This window comes from Frieseomelitta varia, unplaced genomic scaffold (assembly GCF_011392965.1).
Source record: "Frieseomelitta varia isolate USP_RPSP 00005682 unplaced genomic scaffold, Fvar_1.2 scaffold_495, whole genome shotgun sequence".
Lineage (NCBI taxonomy): Eukaryota > Metazoa > Arthropoda > Insecta > Hymenoptera > Apidae > Frieseomelitta > Frieseomelitta varia.
In genome coordinates this window covers 421,692-443,280 of record NW_025110251.1, presented here as the reverse complement: position 1 = coordinate 443,280, position 21,589 = coordinate 421,692, and the positions used below count along the sequence as shown (strand labels likewise).

Genomic DNA, 21,589 nt, shown 5'->3' with positions numbered 1-21,589 from the left:
AATTACCAACTAGCCACCTTTCGAACGTTTCAAAGATTTCAATTGCCGCGAACGCCATTCCCCTCGACCTTAATCAACCTTCCATTCATTACCAGGCAATCTCGGTGCTTGGCTCTCCATCACTCGCGAGGATTGGCGAGCGCGCGCGACTTCATTTGCGCGCGACTGCCTAGAAATCCAAGTGCAATCGATTACATCGGCGAGCGTGCGGTAATCGCGTTATTTATCGTCGAACGCCAGTCTCTGGCATTCGTTCAACGTACGCACCGAGCAACGGCAATTTAGCATTCCGCGGCATTCGCTAAGCCATTTATTGCTATCGTAAATAAGGTGGTGTCGATTTATCGGTTTGCCACTTGAATAACACGGCCGACGGAGAGATCGGTCCTCCGTCGGTTTATAATTGAACGTCCAACTGTCACAAAGATCGCTGCGTCCCCTTTCTCGCGTCCAACGACCGTGCCGCGTCCGAGAATGAGAAACCTTGCACGAGACGCGCGTACACGAGGTTTTACCGGCTGATTACGCCATACTTCCCACCTATTCGGCGAGGTGAGGTAACTGGATCCATCTCTCTTCCAGGCTGTCGCTTCGCGTCACATTTCCGTGGACGCGTTAACCCGCGTGATTTACTGGATTAGATGGTTCGAATATTAATTGGCCGACGGATGCATTAGCCCAGCGACCGAGAGCGTGAAAATCGTGCCGTGCCGTGCCGTGCCGTGCCGTGCAGTGCCGCGCCGTGACAGCGGGGGGCAAATGTTCTCTTCACGATCTACTAGATTCGAACGGTTAGATTCTATTTCCTGGCAGCCGTGCGTGTTCGTTAGGGATCGAGGATGGGTTGTACACGGTTCTGTTTGACGTTCATTCGCCGGTTCTGGTTCCTCCTCGCGCGTCATCATGTCAAAAGGATCTCCACTGATGTGAGAAAAAGTATACCTCCTCTGTAGTCTGACCTTTTTTCGAATTTCTTAAATGACAGAGCCACCTTTGCGTTCTGTATATCTCTTCAGCTACTTTAGACGCTTTCGGGATGTAGAAGTGTTCGTGTAACGAACGCGAGTCGCAGAAAAATCTTCCGTCCTTTCTCTCGCGAAATTATAATCCTTTCTTTTTTTTTTCGTGTACAAAGAATTGGAAAGAATGTCCATTGAACGAATAACACACGTTGTCGTTGATTTTCCCGGGAGGGAACAGCAGCCGATTCGGCGTATCGGGCGAAGGAACGCGCGATAAGCCGATTAACGTATTCGATTCACCTATTCTACCCGGGACCTCGAATCGCCATTGTGTCGCGTTGATCGCGCGGGAACCTAACGTGTACCGACTCTCGTCTTTTTTGCGCAACAGCCCCTTTCAGCCGTCCATTAACGCCTCTCTTGTCCGTTGGCATTCGCCGCGATTCTTACGCACGGTTGTACGCTTCAACGATGTTTCATTAATTCGTCCACATTTTCCTTTTTCTCTCCTCCTATGAAATTACCCGCCGCACCGCGCAAGCATCGCTGCGCGCACGCCTGGTTGGTTATTCAACCAACTTACAATTAGTCACCTTTAATCCAACCCTCTCTTGGTAGAAATTCCAATTACATCCACATCCGAGCGCAGCTATAATTTCATCGCTGACAAGTTTACATAGGCCGGTGGATGAATATACTCGCGGTAAACAGATTCGCGACGTTCAACAGTCGTGGCTTTAACGTAATTAATAGAAACGCAGGTAAAGTAAAAGAAAATCGGATCGAGGGCTCGGACTTCCTCGCTGCGTGTAAGAAGAACACTCGCGTACGTTATATCTCGTAATTTACAGCTTCCTTAAGCTCAAATTTACGAGATCGTAATGGGAGGTGGAGGGAGTTCTTTAAATACTTTACGAGCGCTCCATGTTCCTTGTCATTCCAAGTTTTTGCGCGTGGCGAAGTGTTTCCTCTCTCTCGCAAGATATACATTTCGCATTCCATTGTCAGTAACGCTGTCTTATTATTGCTTCTATCGCTCGGTGGATAGCTATTGCGTCTATTCGCGTTTAATTAGCCGAGGCCAAACCCTTCGATTAATTACTCGTCTAAATGTTAATCGCACGCGATACAGTGGATTTCAGTGCCGGGGCGGAAATCATTATCTCGGATGGTAGAGGTTAATCAATCCCCCCCCCCCCTCCCTCGTAGGTAGACGTAGTGGCGTTTGGCGCCACTGGCAGACACCGTTGTACTGGCCCTGAGTGATTACGACGTAGCGGTGTGAAGAGCACTTAAGAAGCAAATCGTGGATCGGTGAAGAACGACGACTTGGAGGAGTCATCCAAGGAGGTTCGGTAAAACGAGTGTCGGATAATTAATTCGGATGACCCTTGTATCCCTCGGTCGGCAGTAACTTGCCCTTTCTCCTTCTATTTGCCCCGGTTCCCGTTCCCGTTCATCCTTGCCAGAGCTTCTTCGTCGGTTCGCTCGGCTCCGCTCGTAGCCGGCTGATCCGTTGATCGTATCGTACCGCGGGTGATTTTAAATCAGAAAGTTAATTAGACGCGTTTCACTGTCCTTTATGTCGCCCGTCCGTCGCGTCGCTGAGCCAGGCTATCTTTTACGTGCGGGCAACAGCAGCAACAGCAGCAGCATCGAGAGGTAGCGCAGCCTGAATATACCTTGCGCGACGGCGCTGCGCCGGGCCTTCATTATGCGAACTAATTAAACTCCAATCGGTTCTGACACTCCACGCCACCGCTCTACTACGTTTCTCGTTTGCACCAATCGACGCCATATGCCTCACGTGACTGTGTGGCCGATGTGTCGTCCCTTCGACGGATCAGAGCATCCGGATTTAAGTACGTACACGTTTGTGTATGAACCTTGAAACGATCGAACCTCGACCGTTCGACGATTGATTGCTTCAGACGATAGCTCTTTTTGTTTCTTCGCGTTTCCGCAAGGTTCTTAGGGACAATTTCAATATGCAGAATTTCCTATACCGAGCCAATTTTCGATAATTTTCGTTATAACAAGCACAGGGCAGGACGGATTTTTTTTTTTTTTTTGAAGGACCCTGAATCCCTTTTGTCGATCGTGCTACACGTGGCACACAGGTTTTCTGAATGCAGATAAGGTTTCAAAGAGTGTTCACAAAGGATCAGAAAGGAATTATTAGAAGGATATCATATTTTAACGACGGATACGGAGGGTAGAGAAAGAGTGGAAGTTTGAATTGATATCCTGCCTGGGGGATTGGAATAATTGCGAATCGGCTTGAATGTGATCCGTCGGGGTACAAGTCGTAACCAGAACTATAATTAAGGCCATTTGGTACGCCTATTATACTAATTTTCTATATCAAGAGCGCGTCCGTGTGTGTTATTATTAAGAGAAACTTACTATTGGTTCGATTAATCTTTCTGATTTGTAAATGGAATATTTTTCATTAAAAACGGACGTGTCCCGTAACTGTACGTATACGTGAGATTATCCAATTACATTGCCTCTGTATTAAACACGATAAGCGTATTACCAATAATCGTACCTAATCCATCCTATTAGGTACGATTAGATTGCAAAACTCACGAGAGTATGCATTTTATAACAAATCTCGAGAATTCCTCTTACCTCTGCCACCGGTGCTTTTTAATCTGTAACATAGAAAAAAAAAAAAAAAATGCTTCTATTGACGTGTATTTTTCTACCAAGAATCTTTTGCACGAAACTTCACACCAGTTAATAATTAAACTTCCATTTCATTGTTATCGTTTCAATTGTGCAAAAGATTCTCGTTTGATTCTTAACAGTAACAACAGCCTGTAAGATTCACGGGTGTAAAGATAAAAAGAATGAACAGAGGATATAAAACCTCGCCTATATTCAGTGGAAAGCAATGAAAGGCACGGCGCGAACAAGGTTAAGAAAAACTTGCGTTGAATAAGCGAGTTGTATGCGCGTTGAATAGGAGTGTACGTCTCGGTTGTTTAAGAAAATGAATCGCTATAAAGACGGTTTTTGATTTCTGGTCATGCTTTCTGGACGCGGAGCGCCGACTCGGACTTTACGATTGTCTCTCGATCTCAACCGAGGCCTTCTCTTTTTCACGCCGATTTCCTCCCCAGTTTTTTGCAGCTGGTCGTCGTTCACCTCGGATTCAAATCGACCGATCTAGTTAGTAACCGGTTCGCCTTCCTTATTACGGTTCGCTTCTCTCGATTTTGATGTATTGCGGGTAGGTGGTAATTTAAGGGGAATCGATCGGGCAACTGGATTCACCGGTCGAAGCTCGAACTAAACCGCGATCGTTTCGCGAATCTACTTGATCGCCGATCCGTATCGAGCGACTCCTTCTCGTTCCTCCTTCCTCTTTTGAATGGATTTCGAAAGCAATCTCACGGGTGCCGAGAGCGCGCAGGTGTTTACGTTCTCATATTTCAATTCGAAATTCCACGATCGGCCGGATAAATCCACCCTCCTGTCCGTTTCCATTCTCGATCGAATCAGTCGCAACCGCGGTTGAAAGTTCATGCTTCATCTCCATGCGATCTAACCGTCCCGTTTTTAATGAGAGTAACCCTCGCCGGCATTTCGTCCGTTTCAATCTTCGTACTGACCTCCGACAGTGAAGAAGCGTCACCATGACCACAGCGCCGATGCCAGCCGATACTAACGACACTATCACTAGAGTCAGCACCCATCCAAGTTCTCCAGGAGCTTCTGTAAAAAGAGGGAAAGCCAGCGATTAGACGACGAGTCATTGTAAAAACACTCGGGGGGGATCGATTCTATCGCGTTGTCCAACCGTAACGATTCCAACTGATTGCTTCTTTGCGGCGACGCAGAAATGCCAAACGTCGATGTAAAAAGGTGTTTTATCGTTACCGATGATCCCATCGACCACTCTATTCCAGTACAAAAGTTGGAACAACATTCGTTCCGATTTTACCCCAAGATTCTCTCTGCTTTTACTTATAACTATTGCTGTCGTGGCTGTACTATTCGTACAGTTAGATTTTAGAAAGGGCATTTAGAAATGAGATTTTAGCTTTTTCGGTAGGAGTTCAATCATGGTCTACACTGAGAACTTTTTCGTCAGCATTACATTTTTCAGAAAATATATTGAAACAATCAAAACACTGAATCGCACTACATTCAACCAATATTATTTATTTATTCTATAAATAATAATAAGTATTCTGTGTTGAATTGCTAGTGCACGTACTAAAAATTTAACAGTAACTTTAAGCTTTATTTCATATAATATAATCTAATAAAATGTATCTAATTGTAGCGGCCTATAGTTCCTCGAGTACGAATTTCGAATACCAACTCGTCTAGCGATCTTCGACGTTAAGCAGAGTGCGGAACACCGCTAGGATGGGTGACCCGTCCAACCTAGCGAGTAGTTATAACAATAAGCGTCTAGGGTAAGAGGTCGCTGCTATCAGCCCCACTGATGAATCTAGGCAAGCGACTCCGACACGAAACGCAAAACTTATCCTCACCTCCATCATCCTTACATTTTTCCTCCATCCTCGCACCCATTATAACACTTCTCTAACGCCCTTCATAATGATCTAGTAAAGTGTGATACAACTCAAAATATGGATCAATACATGATCCCTACACCACACCTTTGTTGCATTCGTAATGTCTTTCTTTTCTTCTGTTACGTTTTCTACTCATTTATTCTTTTTTGTGATTTTGTGTTATTACCACACCTTTTCATTTAAGGGTATTAAATGAAATAACTGTAAAATAATCGCGTTTAAATAATGTATGACTAACGGAAGATGTAATTGTTCAATTAGAATTCATCTACGTCTGATCCAAGTAAGGTTTGCTGCAATTATTATCGATAACATTTGCGGGGCGGCTGTAGTCGCCTTTAGTTTGATTCCAGCAATGTGAAGTGAACGCCTATAGCCAGCGTTCTTGTTTCAGCAGACTGAAGTAAGTTAAGCGTCCATAGGCGCCAACAGTCTCGAAAGCAAATTTTCAAAGCGCCTCTAGGCGCCAACAGTAAGCCAAAGGCTTAATTTTATAGCAGTTGTAGACTGGTCTTGTCTAATCGTGATATGATATATTTACCTTGTTGGCGAGACTAATTTGCTCAACGACGGAGATTTACTTCGCGGCTCACTTTAATGAAAACTGTCGAGATTCTATCTTTTTTACTCTTCATAGTTAATTACAAACTGAGATTCCAAGAGATTCTAACTTGTTTGGCCGCCCGCGGAAAAGCGCTATTTTGTACGAACTGCCCTAGCCAATCAAATTTGCCTAGCTACAACAACGTTTCTAGACGAAAAACAGATTTGTGACCGTCTTGACATACGCGGGTGCTATCCGGAATCCTTGATCTAGTAAACATATCTTCGAAAATTGGTAAAAGAAAATAAAAAAATACGAACTAGAGACTAGGACACAGTGCTCGACAATGTTTAATAGTCTTGCGTTAACAGTTGCAACTATCGTTTATTCTCCTCTTATCAACGAAATCATAACCCATAGAAGCAGTCGGTGATCTTTTTTGCCAATGGCGAACCAAGTATTCAACCGGTACGGGGAAGTTTCGCGCGGTCACGCCACTGGTATCTGGCAAACCCGATCGGACGAGCGGTCGAAGAACGTTTTCATAGCTTGTCCGATGCGGCGAAATCCCGCGTGCGGAGTCGACGGTTCCGAATAAATTAGTTGATGGGGTCTCGCGTGTTACGTGTTGGCGAGAAGCTGCATAATTGGTCCGCGGTCGCGCTTGCCGCGTCCAGTTTCCGCCCGGCGGGACGTCCGCATAGCTTTATTACGCGAGCTTCGCTATTATTTCCACGCCACACCTATCAACCTGGTGGCGAGTCTCGTTTGCTTTTTCGGTGTACGTTGCTCGAGCAACGAGACGTGAAATTATCGTAACGTAGAAACTGGAGCCTCGTTTCGAGCGCACTGAAAGCGCTGAACGCATCGGGCTGGTCGTAATCGAGCATGTGTCGCGACGAAGTAAGTAGAAACTGGAATGAAACAGTGTCCTTTCGCCGGCCGTTTCGAACAAATTTTCTACGTGCCACCTCGAAGAAGCCACGGCTTCCATTTAACCAGTTTTCAAAGCGCGAGTCTCGCAGCTCGCGTAGCTGGCTCTGTCGCCTTTAACCGGTCGTCGAATAAGAGGCAACCACGATTATTCCGTTCGGCGCGCTCATTAGCGGTCAGACTCCGCCGATTCCACGAGATATCTTAATCCCTTAATGAAACGTCTGCCCGATTCCTAATTCAGAGGCTTAATCGGGAGCGTTTTCCATGGAACGTCAGTCGGTCGTGAATGAGAGAAAAGATGTGATTTAGTTGTGAAGAAACCCGAGAGATCGACGACGAGAGAGGAGAGAGAGAGAGAGAGAGAGAGAGAGAGAGAGGGGGGAGAAAAAGGGAAATCCTCCTTGACTCACGTCTCCTTTTACGCAGCGTTCGGAATGCTTATTTGCAGTAATTGGGTGACATTATCCAACTGGTTATTAAGAACGACCGATTTTTATTTATTTGTGAGCGGGACGTGTCTCATTTCTTCTGGCTCTATTCTATATATGGCCACTGATGAAGGATCAGTAAAGCCAGGACGATTCAAGTAGCAAATTTTTTTTTTTTTTTTTTTGTTACAAAAGCGCAACAGCTGTGTCTCGGAGAAAGACCAACTTGGTTGCCTCGTTTTGTCTTTGCAACTCTCAACGTGCAGCAAAGTACGTATTGCAAAATCTACCGCTATCAAATGTAACCATCGATAAATTTAAATATAAAATACAAGTGGAATGCGCCAGCTTTGCAGAGTAACGTAAAACTTTTCTTTCAAGAGGAAATAAAAAATACTATCGAAACCAGTTTTCACGTGCACGCTGTGTTCTGATCGCACGAAACGCGATGGAGAGCGGGAGCAGCGAAATGATATCTCTGCCGAAAGCTTGTTATTGTAGCCTGTTTATTGTATTTGTCGCACTGTGCGTTCAAACGCATTCGAACTCGTCGAGGTAGCGATTTTTCGCGGCGGAGGGAACACGAAAGGGTTCGTTCGAGAGTAAAAGGAGAGAAGAGAGGCGCTTGTAATCCGCTGCTGATGCTCGACCCTGAGAAATCACCGCTAGAGACTTACTCGTTCGTGACTATCGACTGACCGAGCAACGTCGGTCCATTCACGTCGCTCGTTTGGGAATTAACAGTTCGCTAACAGTCTCTGCTCTTTTGTTCGCGTCTCGACCTCGTTTCCTTCGACGGACTCCCGAGGGATGACTCTGGTACGAGTTTGATGAATTGCGCGTGCTCTGCCCGCTCGAATGTCTTCGATTAATCATAGAAGACACGCTGAATCTATTAACTCGGGACGCGCGCGAGTTTGTGACTGTTTGGGACGTCTAATTTCACTGATAAAGAATCCCCGACGGGCGACGGTTTCTCACACAAATCAATTTCAGTCACGTGTCACATATCTACGTCTGTTCACGAGATAGCGGTGTGAAATCAGGGGGCGAGACATGCCAGAGGAAGAACGTCGAACCGTACGAAGAAAAAAAAAAAAAAAGAAAAAAAGGATCGGAGGTTAACGCGCGAGCGTGTAAGTTTGAATTAACAGGTCGCGTGAAAACGCGAGAGAAACGAAGAAGCGAGACGGTCGAGCGTAGAGGACGAAGAGGAAACGAAGTCGGCCCGTCTATCAGTGTCACGTTTTTGACGTGAACATAACAACGTGCACGCTGCGGCTGATAACGACTTACAACAGAGTTATCAATCATCTCCGGCGGAGTCTGGTCACCTAGGATAATTCGTGTTAACGTCCGGGCGCGCGAACAGCCGTAGATACAGCGTTCGGTTACAACGTTGTTCCGACGTTCCGAGATAAAATAAACGAAAGCGGAGAAAAAACGAGGGAAACGAAGGGAGGAAAGTAGTTTCGATTTGGGAACGGTCCCTCATCTCGGATTCCTTGTCAGAAACGAATCAAGCGTACAAAAAGGGACACGTTTTCTGCCGGTGTTCGAGCCTTTGTGTGCCTGTCGATTTCGCGTCAACCATACGAACCCAATGGACCGTCGAACTTCCAGATTCCAACCGACAGCAGATTTTGTATATTGTTCATTTATCCTTGGTAACTATTACGGATAATCCTTAACCTCGGTTATCGTGGTTCTATGGTTCTTTTATTTTGAAAAGCAATTAAAGACACGTTCTCGTGCCCTTAGTACGAAGAAGGCGTGTCCCACGTTATCGCTGAACGCCTTTTCTCGTTGCATATTACAGCGTCAGCCTCCACCAAATTGTAATTTACATTCTGCTCGAAAGTGTCCACCGAAGAACCATAAAAACGGCACTATATTCGCAACAATATGCAGGCACTGCCGTGCCAGAATATTCGCCACGGTCACGCGCAGGAGGATCGTATTTATTCAAACGAGTCAATAACAAAAACTACCGGATGGACTCGTTCCGACTGGCCATATTTTAACGACAACTTGCTGCAACGGGTTCAGCGTAGACTCGACGAGTTCCTCCGTCTAATAAATTCGACATCCTTCCTTCGTTATAACTCGATCTCCCTTTGGTACGTTTCTTCCTTTGAATTTCGCTGATAACTCGTTTATCATACTACTTTTTTCTCAACCTACGCTCATTTCGGATAATTTTCGAAAAATTTCCACGACGCAAACGTTCTGAAAATACGCGAGGAACGACTATGATTTACGTCCATCGTTGACTGAAACCTGGTTCCCATCTGGAAAGTTCCCACTTCACGGCGACATTTTTCCAAAGGGCTCGGCCTCCAAGTTGCGTTACAAAGTTTCGACGGGTTTCAGCCCGTCATTTATCAGGACCCCGTACAAATGAGTTTTATTTCTCTTCGCTTCTCTCTCCATCTGCGTGGCCGTCGTACGATCGCGGTGTTTTGTGGCCCGGGCAGAATCTAATTTTTGATTTGTAAGCGTCCGTGGGGGGTCGACGTGCACGAGGACGTGAACGCCGCTGGTACACGCATTCTCCGGCTCGATTTTACACGTGTTGCCTGCCACCGGCGACACTCGAGCCCCGACACGCAACGAGTTTGCGCTTATGTGCTCGCACGATTTATGCGAATATCGTCCGTTTCGCTTTTCGGGATGGGCCTGAGAACAGGTGTGAAAAAGCGATGATGCACGATCACTGCCGAGAACCAAACCCATCGAGTCCACGACGACCTCTCCACCGATCAGATACAGGATGTTTGAGTGATAAGAAACGGAGATTATCAAAGAGAAACACGACAGGCACGTCTTTTGTCGATTTTCTGAGTCCTTATGTCTGGTTGTGACGAGAAAGAAGAATTTTAATTTGACATAATTGGAAATCTTTTAAAAATAGTCGACTTGATTGTGTAATATGTAATCGACTACGTAATATATGCTGCAGGAAAATGTTTAATTCACTTTTCTTTTCGGTGTCTAGAAACTTCGTGTCGCCGAGTAAACGGCTTGTCAAGCAGGATGGCTTTTCAATTCCTCTCTTTCGACACGACTGATCGTAAGACGTGTCATTGCTGTTTCGCAGCTCGCCCGTTTTGAGATTTTAATTGAATATTTTCCACGGGATGCGAAAAAATTCAATTATCTTTCGTTTCGTCGTCCTTTCGTTCGCTTAACGAACGTCATTATGTAAACCGGTAATTGCGGCGTTGCCCGTGGACACTCGAGAAATACGCGAGATCGTTGTCACGATTTGGTCGCGACACCTTGTCTTATTACATTCTGCGTCGTCGCATCCGGCGAAGCGTCAGATAGAAAACTAGCGAAAAACGTTTCGAAATCTATTACGCAAGTACCTAACAATTTCGAGGCGAATCACGCTTACCCCTGCTTCGTACGCGCGCGCGAGATCCGATTCGAACTTTAGCCAGATATCGAAACATTAATCATCGGTGTCGTCTCGATACGTATCGACTCTTTGACAGCCTATATCCAGAATGCTTTTTATGGATTATCCAATATGTGCTTTCAAGGCCGGTTCATCGAGTTTCTTTCTTCTTCTTTCCTCTATACAGACCCGTAAGGCAGTATATTACGGAGTCATTCTCATCGACGTACGTTTATTATTAATAAACGATCTATCAGAGTGTTTTGCCGTTTAACCGGCTGCATTATTCTTGCATTCTTCTTCGCTCACAAGAGGGAGAAAGCGAAGCGAGTCGTGGACACCTGCCTGGTTGTGATCTCAAATACAAATATTTTCTCCGACCTCTTTCATGCAAAGTTACAACGAGAGTTAATATAATACGAGGGTCGTCACTGCAACGACTGGTCATTATCTTTCTTCGAAAACGTCTTTCGCGCCACGTACACCTTTCGCTTGAAAAAAAAAAAGATGCAAGCTGTGCATCGCATCGCCATTTTCAGTGCGATAGAACTATGCTTTCTCAAGGCTTTTTCGTTTGCCAACAACTTATATCGTCGGATCTTCTACCATTTCTCCTTCTTTTTTCTTTCCAAACAGTACGGTTACTTTCTCGCAACAGTAGTAATTATACATCTTCGATCGTCTAAAACCAAACGGTCAATCGTAATTACCGCGAAGATATTGGAAGAACAAACATTCATTGTAAAATTTAATCGAGGATAAAAGAAACATTTCAGAAGGTTCCTCGTATCATTAACGCAATCGACGTACTCGATCTCTAATGAAATCGCTTCTCTGAATTTCTATCCCCCGTCGACAGTTAATATTTATCTTTATTACCGATAAATTTGTAATTGTAACTTGCAATTTGTAAAAAAAAAGAAAAAAGAACAGAAAAAGTTCGAAAGTAAACCAAGAACAAATCGATCAGTCTGATCACGGGCTTTATCGACAACAATTTCATTTCACTGAAACGACAGCGTCGAGCTACTTGCGCGCGCGAATTCATCCAATCGAATTATCATCTCGCATCTTGGGTCAATTTCCTCGCAGCGAGTTCAAGCTTCGTGGTTACCGATGATTGCACGCCATTCACGCCATTTCTGCTTTAACACGGCGATTCTCGTTCGAACGAATCTCGGAGAGAATTTCCTTTCATCTTCCATATTTCGCACGATGTTTAATTACGAGCGTTTATCATGTTGTCAGCAGGCCTTGGCTAGCGGAGGAAGGGGGGGGGGGGGGATGGGACAAAAAAGAAAAAGTTGTACCATTCACGGCCGTGGCGTATTGTCGCTGATTACGTGGTCGCTGACGACCACAACGGCCGCGACGAAGTAGACCCTCTGGTAGTCTGGCCATTCAGTTAGTGACAAAATAATTAAGCACCAAGAACGTCGCTCAAAGGCCAACCTGCTTCCACGATCCTCGATCGTTGAATTACGACTTCGTCGGTTAATTACCGACCGAGGGATTACGCAACCGTTGATTGTCCGCGTGTTCGCGTACGCCGCTCATTAATCATCATTAAGGAACGATTCGTGTGTCCTGATAACGTTCTGCGAGAAGACTCGCAGTCGCTCCCTCTTCCCGGAGCGGCGCGGCGAGATTTTGCGACGTAAAAGGAGAACACGTTCGTAAAGGCCTCACTCTGGCAAGAATATCCGTCTGTCTCTTTCAATCATTCAGCCCGGTGATGCAAACGAGTATTTTCAAAACTTCTCGAAAGGTGTATGAATAGGTGTAAGATTAGGTCCCGTCACGGACGGAAATAGAAAGTAAAAGAAGAGAGACGAGAGGAATTTTCTCCTCGTGTACATGAGTACCGCTGTTAAGATTGTCCTTCGAACGATTCCATTCCATTTCAGGACTCGATTAAGAAATCTCGATGCTCATCGTGATCTCCTTATTCGCGTTTCGTCTCACAAACGACGATCACGAGAGGCGAGAATTACTCTTTCACGCGTGCCTCTTGATTCGCGATCTTCTAGATCCGCTCTGGGCGCCTCCGGTTAGTTTAATCGTCCTCAAAGGATCCAACGAGAGCAACACGAACGACAAGCCGGATGGAAAAACAAAAGAAAAAAAAAAAAAGAAAAAACACGCGAGGAATATAGAAAAGAAAAAAGAAACAGGTGGAGATGCAGCAAGAGAAAACGAGCAAGTAAAACTACAGAGAGGTGGTCCGTGAAAGAAACACAGGCGGATGAAAAGAACCGAGCTTCCCTCGAATCAGCAAATTATACCAACCGATATGCCGCTGCTTCCCGGTATCTACCGGGACGTACCACCGATAAATATGTCATTAACAACAATAATTTATCCGAGGAGACGGGCGCCGCTGGTCGCCCCGGGGCCTTGGGCCCTGGCTCCCCTCCGGTCGTGTCGCTTTTGCGGTCGTGACCACGTTTACACACTCGTGTACGCGCCTGTTCGCCGGCCGCTTGCTTCGCGATAATTGAGCCGTCGCGTCACCCGCCACCGCGGCAATTTTAATCGGCCTCGGTTTTTGGTTCCGCGGGCGAAATCCGCGATCATCGTCCCTACTGCCGTTCCGTTCGCCTTCTCTCACTCCGACAGGTCGCTCTTATCTCCGCTCGGTCGATTCTCTGCTCTTCCCTCAGCCCGAAGTCCACCATTCCCGATCTTTCTCCCGCGATACTCTTTCAGGAGTCATCCACCACTCGGCCCGACGCTCTTCGTCTCCCTTTTCTTTCCTACTCTGTTCCTTCGCTCCGGTTCTGTCCGTGTTATTTGTTACTCTTCCGCCGCCATTCGGTTTGCTCGTTTTTACGGTTAATCGCGCGTTTTGTAACTGTCCGGGGCAGCGGGAGCTCGCGCGCACACCGCGGCGGCCGCCCGGAGAAAGGGAGGCCGACAATTACGCGCTCCTAAGGATATTTCATCGGTTGTTTTTCGGTTTCGTAGCACGGGCCTCTTTCAACGCCGGCCTATGAACCGATCGGAATTCTCCGTCTTTTTGTTTCCCCGCCGTGGTTTCAAGGGACACGGTAGCTTCTGCTTCAGCGAACCGATCGATTTTCTCCTCGAGCTCTTTCAACTCGATCAATCTTCTCCGAAGAAGTAACGACTGACTGTTTCGAGGCAGGAAAGATACATCCCCGATCGAACTTACTCGTCTCGTTCTCTGATAAAATCGACTCTTTATGACGTTTCCTTTGGCAGTGATATCGACGTTGGTCTCGGTTAACAGCTTGCACTTCCGAGAAACGGGGATACAACGACTACAACGTCGTAGGGAACGTCGCCTTAAAAGGCGACATTAAATTTCGCGCGATTACTCGAGAAATTAGTCGGTCAGTCGGTCGTAAATAAAAGGTGCGCGCGCGATCGAGGATTTTGAGAACGTCCGATCTCGGCCATCTCGACTACCTGTGATGGCTCAATATACTCGCGGCTTCGTCCGATTCATTATATATTCACGACTTTATCCTCGTCCGACTCGCTACCAACTGGAAATAGTCGCGCGGAATAAATCACGGAAACCGCAAGTATGCCAGAGCAATTAAGCGAACCGCAGAGGATCCTAATGTCTTAATAGCGATGCGGTTGCTGTTGTTTCTTTTTTTTCCCCCTCGAACGGTCGATTCATATAAAACCGTGTCTGTTTTCACGAATTCCTCGGTCGGAGTTATTAATCGACCGGGCGATTATTCTTTTTTTTTTTTTTTTCTAACGGTAAAACGCTGAAACATCGAGAAGCGTATAAATTCGTCTCGACCTCGCCTCACCTTCCGTCGTTCTTTTCTCTTCCCACGGTGGCGTCAATTAAACGTACAACGAGCCAAGTAAAATTACATCGGACGATTGGCAGACCAAAGTTAATTGGCGGCCGGCTATTTTGCTTCCGCGCTGTCACTATAAAATTTAACTCGTCCATTATTTACGATTAAACTTTTCCAGATAGACACGAGCGATTAAAGAGAGAAAATAGATATACGACGTTAGTGAAGAGTAGATATAAGACAGAGGGTGAACGACAGTGGCTCGACAACAAATCACGTTTACTCGCCCCTTTACGAGTTTCCGAGATGCCTGTGGACTGGTCCAAGAATGTCCAAAAGGGTCGTCAGACATCTCTCCCTTGCACCCTGCATCGCGCAACATTGGCTACTAGCTTGTCAAAGGATATTTAGCCTCCTGCTTGGCTCTTAAATGCTCGTGTAAACAGATCGTGTCCCGAAAATGACCGACGAACGTTCCTCTTCGAAATTTTACGACGTTGGTTCGTCGACGATCGAGAAAATTGTCGGTCCGTCGATTTGCTTTTCGTTGCGTCTCAACGGGAGCCATCATTTTGAATCTATCCCCCGATGTTGCGCATTCTGTTGCTCGTTTTACGATATTTATATAATACAACCTTGTTGCTCGGACATCCTTCTGTCCGACGTTTTTAGTGTTCTCGTTTTATCGTTGTTACCTCCTGTTTCACTCATTACAGATAATATAGAGTAATTTAGGAACAGAAGCACGAGTGTTATTAAAATAATATCGTTATGGACTACCAAATAGGGATTTATTTGCTGCTTCGTTTGTTTACTTACATGTTTGTTGTAACTTATTTATATACTCTTTGTTCATTTACATATTTATTTACGTATTTATTTATTTACACTAAATCTGGGCAAAATTTATTTCAAAGGCAATTTGAAGGTATGCAAATAATTAGAAAAATAATAAATTGAAGAATTGATTATTTAAGGAAATAATATTTATTTGATAATCGAAAATTTGCTTTGAAATAACATTCAAAGTAAATATCAATGAAACCAAAATACTCAAATGAAGAAAGATTGATTTTCAATGAAAATCAAAATAAGTTCAGTAGTGTGTGTTATCGCGGCAGAGATTTGTCTTAGCTTAGGACTTCTTCTTGAACGTCTGTTAATGAACAAAATTTGAAGACATCTGTCAAAGTTGCAAATAATAGTCTACTGATAAAGAAGACAGGAGGGGAGTATTATATTTTACAAATACTTGTTTTACTAATACATGGCCATATCTAAATTTCTTCTATCAAAAAATCGAGCGATATTCATTTCAACTTGTGTCTGTAGACAAGCGTAGTAACTATGTCGTAGAATAAAAAATAGTAAATTGGACGTTATTATTTGAGAGACCAGTTATTTCTATCAAAATCAAATAACAAATAAAAATCCTGGCAAATAGTAAATAATTTATTTCGCGAAATAATAAATAAATCATTTAATTGGAGATAAATTAATTTTTACATAAAATACTTAATAATGTAATTTTTATATAAAATACTTGATAATATAATTTCGTTATTTTACGTAACAGATTATTTCTGAAATAACTTTCAAAAGTAATTTTTAAAAATAAATATTCGAAAAAAATTTGTCAAAACACCTGATTTACACTGATAATGCCATTAGTGTTGTCTGCACATTGCGCACTGAACGTATTAAAATTTCAGCGAAACGATGAACGCCAATTATCCAATTAATGTCAATTAGTTAATCAAAGTTAATTTCCAAAGTGGGAACCATGCAGATCCAAACACAGCGGTCGATCTTCGAGTTTATCGCATCGTTTGTATCCAACTGCGACAATGTAGCCAAACCGGTGGGTATATCTCGACGAAATTAGAAGCGAGACATTCTCGTGCTATCTGGTTTTCACCGCCGTCGGTGCAGGCGCGCTTTCTTGAGACACGTCGTCACTCACGAAACTTTCATCGTTGATTGTTCCGATTTCCTATCCTAAAACGAACAGCGGCACCTTAATGACGCGTAAATCATTTCGTTACGCTACCCCCATACACGAAACGCGTGGTATGTCCGAAAACTGTTATGTACGATTTGACATGTACGGTTTTGTGAATTTTACGAAGGACGTTTGTCCAAAGGTGAACGAATGCGTAAGCATCTAGGATATATCGATGTATCATCTGTTGGCCGTAAAAGGGTTAAAAAGCAACAGGTATTTTTAGCAAGGATACTAGTCCTTTGTATGTAATTTAGTTAACGATACATAACGAGTTAATCGACGTCACGATAAGGCATCGACAGATGGCTCGATCTACGATCAAGTTTGGCAACGTTCCGTTACGCTACGCGATCACGATGTTATTCTCGGACTTTCTTAAGAGACATTTTTGAAGGAAAAGAAACCGGATTCTTTGTTCATCAGACGACTGACGTATCGCTGAGATATTGGGTACATTCGAAGGCTCTTTTTCTCCCATCTTAACCCATTTGTTTCGCCGTAATCTACCCGGTTTTTCTTCAATTTCATACCGTCACCTTATTTGGCTAATAGGTCTCCGGGCGTCGCCTGGAAACACTATAATAACCACAGATCGTGAGATTTATCGTTGGATTTACCACTGGAGATTCGTGAAAAATTTCCGCGATGGCGCTTTGTCCCAGAGGCACCGGAACTAAGTAACTGGACGTTACATTACGTCATATTAATCTAAAATCAACGTGCGCATTAATGGCGCGGCAATCGTGTCATTACGGTCGTAACGCAGTCATTATCCATCCGGAGGGGCGACGATGGAATTACGCTGCTTTCACGGCCGACTCAATTGCCATCTCGGAACTATAATCGAGATAAAGCCGTACAACGTAGCCGGATCGTAGATCGTGATTGAAAATATACGTAACGTGTACGCGGTGGTTGCATTCTGATGCTCTAGACACCAGCGGGCTCGAAACCAGCCAGGGGAATAAAGGAACAGTCGAGAACAGATCCATCACCAGGTGAATGATCGTTCGCTCGATTTATCCGTCATCCCATCTAGAGTTCACCAGGCCTCCGTACGCGCCGCTCCTATCTATCTGTCTGCGAAGGTGTGGCGAGAAAGACAGCCGAATTGACAGTCAACGGGTGGCTCGGACTCACAATCAGAGAAAGAACGCAACGTTTACTCTGCGCTAACCTCCGTTTACTCTGATTTATACCATTTCGGTTTCGCGGTTGAATCAATCGCTACTTTCTTCGGCTAATTGTAAGTTTCTTGCTGATTGAAAATTCTGTTCGTAATTTGTCGTAGTAGGACAAGTCGGAACATTTCACTCGTAAAACACGTATATTTTTATAGACGCAAAGAAGCTTGTATACGCCATTGTATTATAAAGTTTCTTTATTTTTTTTTTTTTTTTGACTTCAACGTCTCTGATGAAATTTTTTATGATGAGCCGGGAACATAAAGTTGCCGCCAAGCGGCGTGTCTATCGTCCGATCTTTCCGATTCAACGCGGCAACGATGTCAATCGTATCTTGTCACCTTCGCGCGATGGGTTATCGACCACACTGTACAATACAGATTGCACGATTCGATTAGAGTCGTAAATTCCGCTCTTGAAGTAGGCATCAATCTCGGTGTTACCGTTGGCTACGCCGGCCTCTTCAATCAAGGCTACGATTTACAAGTAAAAAAAAAAAAAAAAAAAAAAAAAAATACCAACAACGTCAATTGCTCAGTGTCTAAACGTCCGATTTCAACCGTAGGGCCGTAACGAGAGTCGAAAATTCTCAAGGAAGCAGCAGCTTTCCATTCGTTCGATGCACCCTTCAACGTTCCCTGAGAAATAATCCCGAGGCTACGCGAGCCAACGTCCAGTTAACGGAATCATTCATATTCCACGTGAACGGCACGCGGACCAACGAGGGAACCAGCGGCCGAGGTACTTGGCACACGTCAACGTCAGGTTCCTCCTCGTACTCGCGTCGTGTAAAAGCGTAAGAATAAAATCGAGTGGATAGGCTCTCCTCCAGTCGTTTCTCGACTGGACGTGGACAGAGGTACACCTCTTCCCGTTTCGTCGTTCGAGGACGCTCGAACATAATCGGCAATGGTCGTAGGGAAAGAGGCCAGAAGGGAAACAAAGCGGGCATTATCGTTCTTTGGGAACGCAGCCACTTCAACGTAGTCGCTTCAACGACTCGTGCAATTACGACTCGATGGCTCTATCGGTTGCCGGTGTCTATCGATCGAACGTTCTTTTCTCAACGTCAGTCAATCTCACGTTTTTTTGGTCTTCGGATCTTGAAAATGTCAGAGCTTGGAAGGAGAATTCGTTGGTTTTCTTTCGTTTCCGAGCACACTTTTGCGATTCTTCTCGGATAAGTCGTAAAAGCAATGTTAAACATTTTTGCATTCTAAATTCTGGTCTAGTCTGTACATCTTTTGGACATTCTTTTGTCTCTCTTTGATATTTACTATATCAGAAGCACTCGCGTAGGTCTATTATGCTTATAATTAATAGAAATCGTTGGCGTCAATCGTTGTATCGATGCTTCAATTTCGCCGTTCCTAGATGACTTACGAGGGCAATCAAAGATGGCTAGATCAGACCCGTTCTAACAAGCCAAGCGTGAGACTCATCAAAAATTTCAACCAAGCCAACTTCGACACGAAGAATCTCCAGAAATTGCGTCAAGTAATCAACCAATCAAGTAAAGAAACTCGATAGATTTCAACGAGTAATCAACGAGATGAAGAACAAGTGGTCTCGTCGAACAAGTAAAATTTATCATTGCAATAAAAATAAATCCCATTTCGAAATGCCGATCAAGTTCAAACTCGACCGTACGGGCAGTACAGCCGTGAGTAAGCGCGAACGCACATGCAATATCGAAAATTGCCAGCCGTTTAGAGTAAATAGCTATTCAAAGGGAACTGGATTTTACCAAGGGTCGAATAGCTCAATCAACCGGATCGATCTTCCTCTCGGTTATTCCGATATTGTAAATGGCATTGAATTCTGGAGCCGAAAGCACGTGGAACATTCGCGCGATGATAACAATTAAGTCGATTGTAGCGAACGGAGAAGATAGAGGAAAAAGAGATCGTGGCCATCGTTCGTGGCTCGTCGATTTGCCACGGACGCGGTGGTATTTCTATCGGTTCTAATGTAGCGATACACGCCGGCTGTTAACAACTCTTTCTCCTGCTCGTGAGCGCGCCCGTCGCGTGAAACAAGATAAGCGAAAAGAACGAGGGATAAATAACGGAGGCTGCTTCTTGGCTATTCCCTTCTCCCCCTCCTCCTCCCACCCCCCGGCGACAAGAATTCCTAAACGATCGATGTGTGTCTGTGTGGTTCTGCGTGTATACCACCGATTATGAGAGAAAGGATCGCACGCGAGAAAGAAAGAAAGAAAGAGAGAGAGAGAGAGAGAGAGAGAGAAAGAGAGAGAAAGAGAGTGGAACGCGGACGTTTCCGGAACACGGAGGATGGCCCGTGTTTCCGAGATAAGCCGCCTAAGTTCGGCATAGTTCGGTAAGTGGCGAAGATAAGGGGGCATCGTGACGACTGTGTTCAACCGTTGGGAAACACGCGACAGCCTGTCTCCGGCGGTAGTCGAGCCGGCTTGTAATCTTAATTACCTGGAATACCGCACGGGGAATCGCGTAGCTCGGTACATCAATACCAGCCTTTCCTCTATCCTTTACGCTGCGAGCAGAAAGAAAGCTCGTTAAGTGCGATCCTCGTGAGAACTTTTAAGCGTACGCCATTATGTGTCTATTATCGGTTTGGGGGGAATGGGTTGGGTCGGCGACGAGCGACGATACACCTGCGTTTAGGAGGGAAGCCGTTGGCAGAGAATAACGCGTCGTCTTCGTTGGAACGGCCACTCGATGGATGAAATTAAGCCGAATGGCAGCGACTTTCGGGCTCGTTTACTCGCTCAAACGTGTACTTACTGCTCGCGTCGATTTTAATGGAACTCGTGGATGATTACCGAATGCGTCTTGTTTCTACAAAACTTGAAAGTCCGGTGAATTTACATACGAGAGTCGATTCGCTTTGCAACTGATATACCTAACTCTACTATATTAAGCTGGAGGAAAGCTCGTTAAGTGAAACGTTGCGTTGCACGGCAAATGTCTACAGTGTCTGGAGCTGTTACCGCGAGACGATAACCCGAGAAGACACTTCTCGATCAGGCTCTAGGATATTTACAAGAACGACGAATGTCTGTGAAGGACGACTGGATGTCAATAGAATAACTTGAAACGACTCGTTGCAATTTGCAACAAACATAATTCCACGCAATTCCGAGATAACGAAAAATTTTTGCAACCTTTCACGAAGCGTATAATTCTTGGTGCCAACAAGGATCATTAGCCGTGGCTCGTTGCTCGATCCTGTCATTGTTAAGAAGTTACGAGCGTCTCGAATTATCCGGCGACAAGCGCAGCTGTCTACCCGCGCTTAATGAACGGCATGCTACTCGGATACGCTAATTAAGGTGTTCCAGCCAACGTGTACTTTAATTTATAGCAACACCTCCTCGGTTATGATTTACACGCGTCGTTCCAAAGTAAACTTCGCGTAATACACGCCTCGGGTATCTTCGTCCCGCGCGAGAATCGCTGGTGCCGAGTCGATCACTCGCGGGGGATCGGCTCGCGCAATTAATTCCATTCGAATCGTCTGCGGAGAAATCGGTCATCCGTAGCGATGATGTACGCGCTATTCCTGCCAATGAACGCAAATGTTATCGTCGCCTTTGTCGAAGTATATGAAAATTGATCGTTTTACATGTAACTCTGAGCCGGTCGTCGCGCGTACCGGCTACTTTCTCGCGGATTAATGATTCGTTTCGAACGTAGCCGTTTGTTTGCATATCATTAACCACTCGACGCGCTTAATTAATCGTCCGGCTACGCCGTTACGAATGTTATCCGGTTTCAATTTGCCATGCAAATACAATTTTTTGTA

The 21,589-nt window shown here is 45.0% G+C and overlaps 1 protein-coding gene across 2 annotated transcripts in view; it reads right to left on the bottom strand.

The window, feature by feature from the left end:
- The window catches only part of LOC122533120 (TSC22 domain family protein 1-like), an 84,772-nt gene that overhangs the window by 8,246 nt on the left and 54,937 nt on the right, over positions 1-21,589 (bottom strand). For both annotated transcript variants that reach the window (XM_043662516.1, XM_043662517.1), the window contains exons 3-4: positions 4,583-4,685; positions 3,597-3,619 (exon numbers count right to left, since the gene is read on the bottom strand). In XM_043662516.1, the coding sequence (XP_043518451.1) occupies positions 3,597-3,619; positions 4,583-4,685 (126 nt within the window). The remainder of the gene's footprint in view (positions 1-3,596; positions 3,620-4,582; positions 4,686-21,589) is intronic.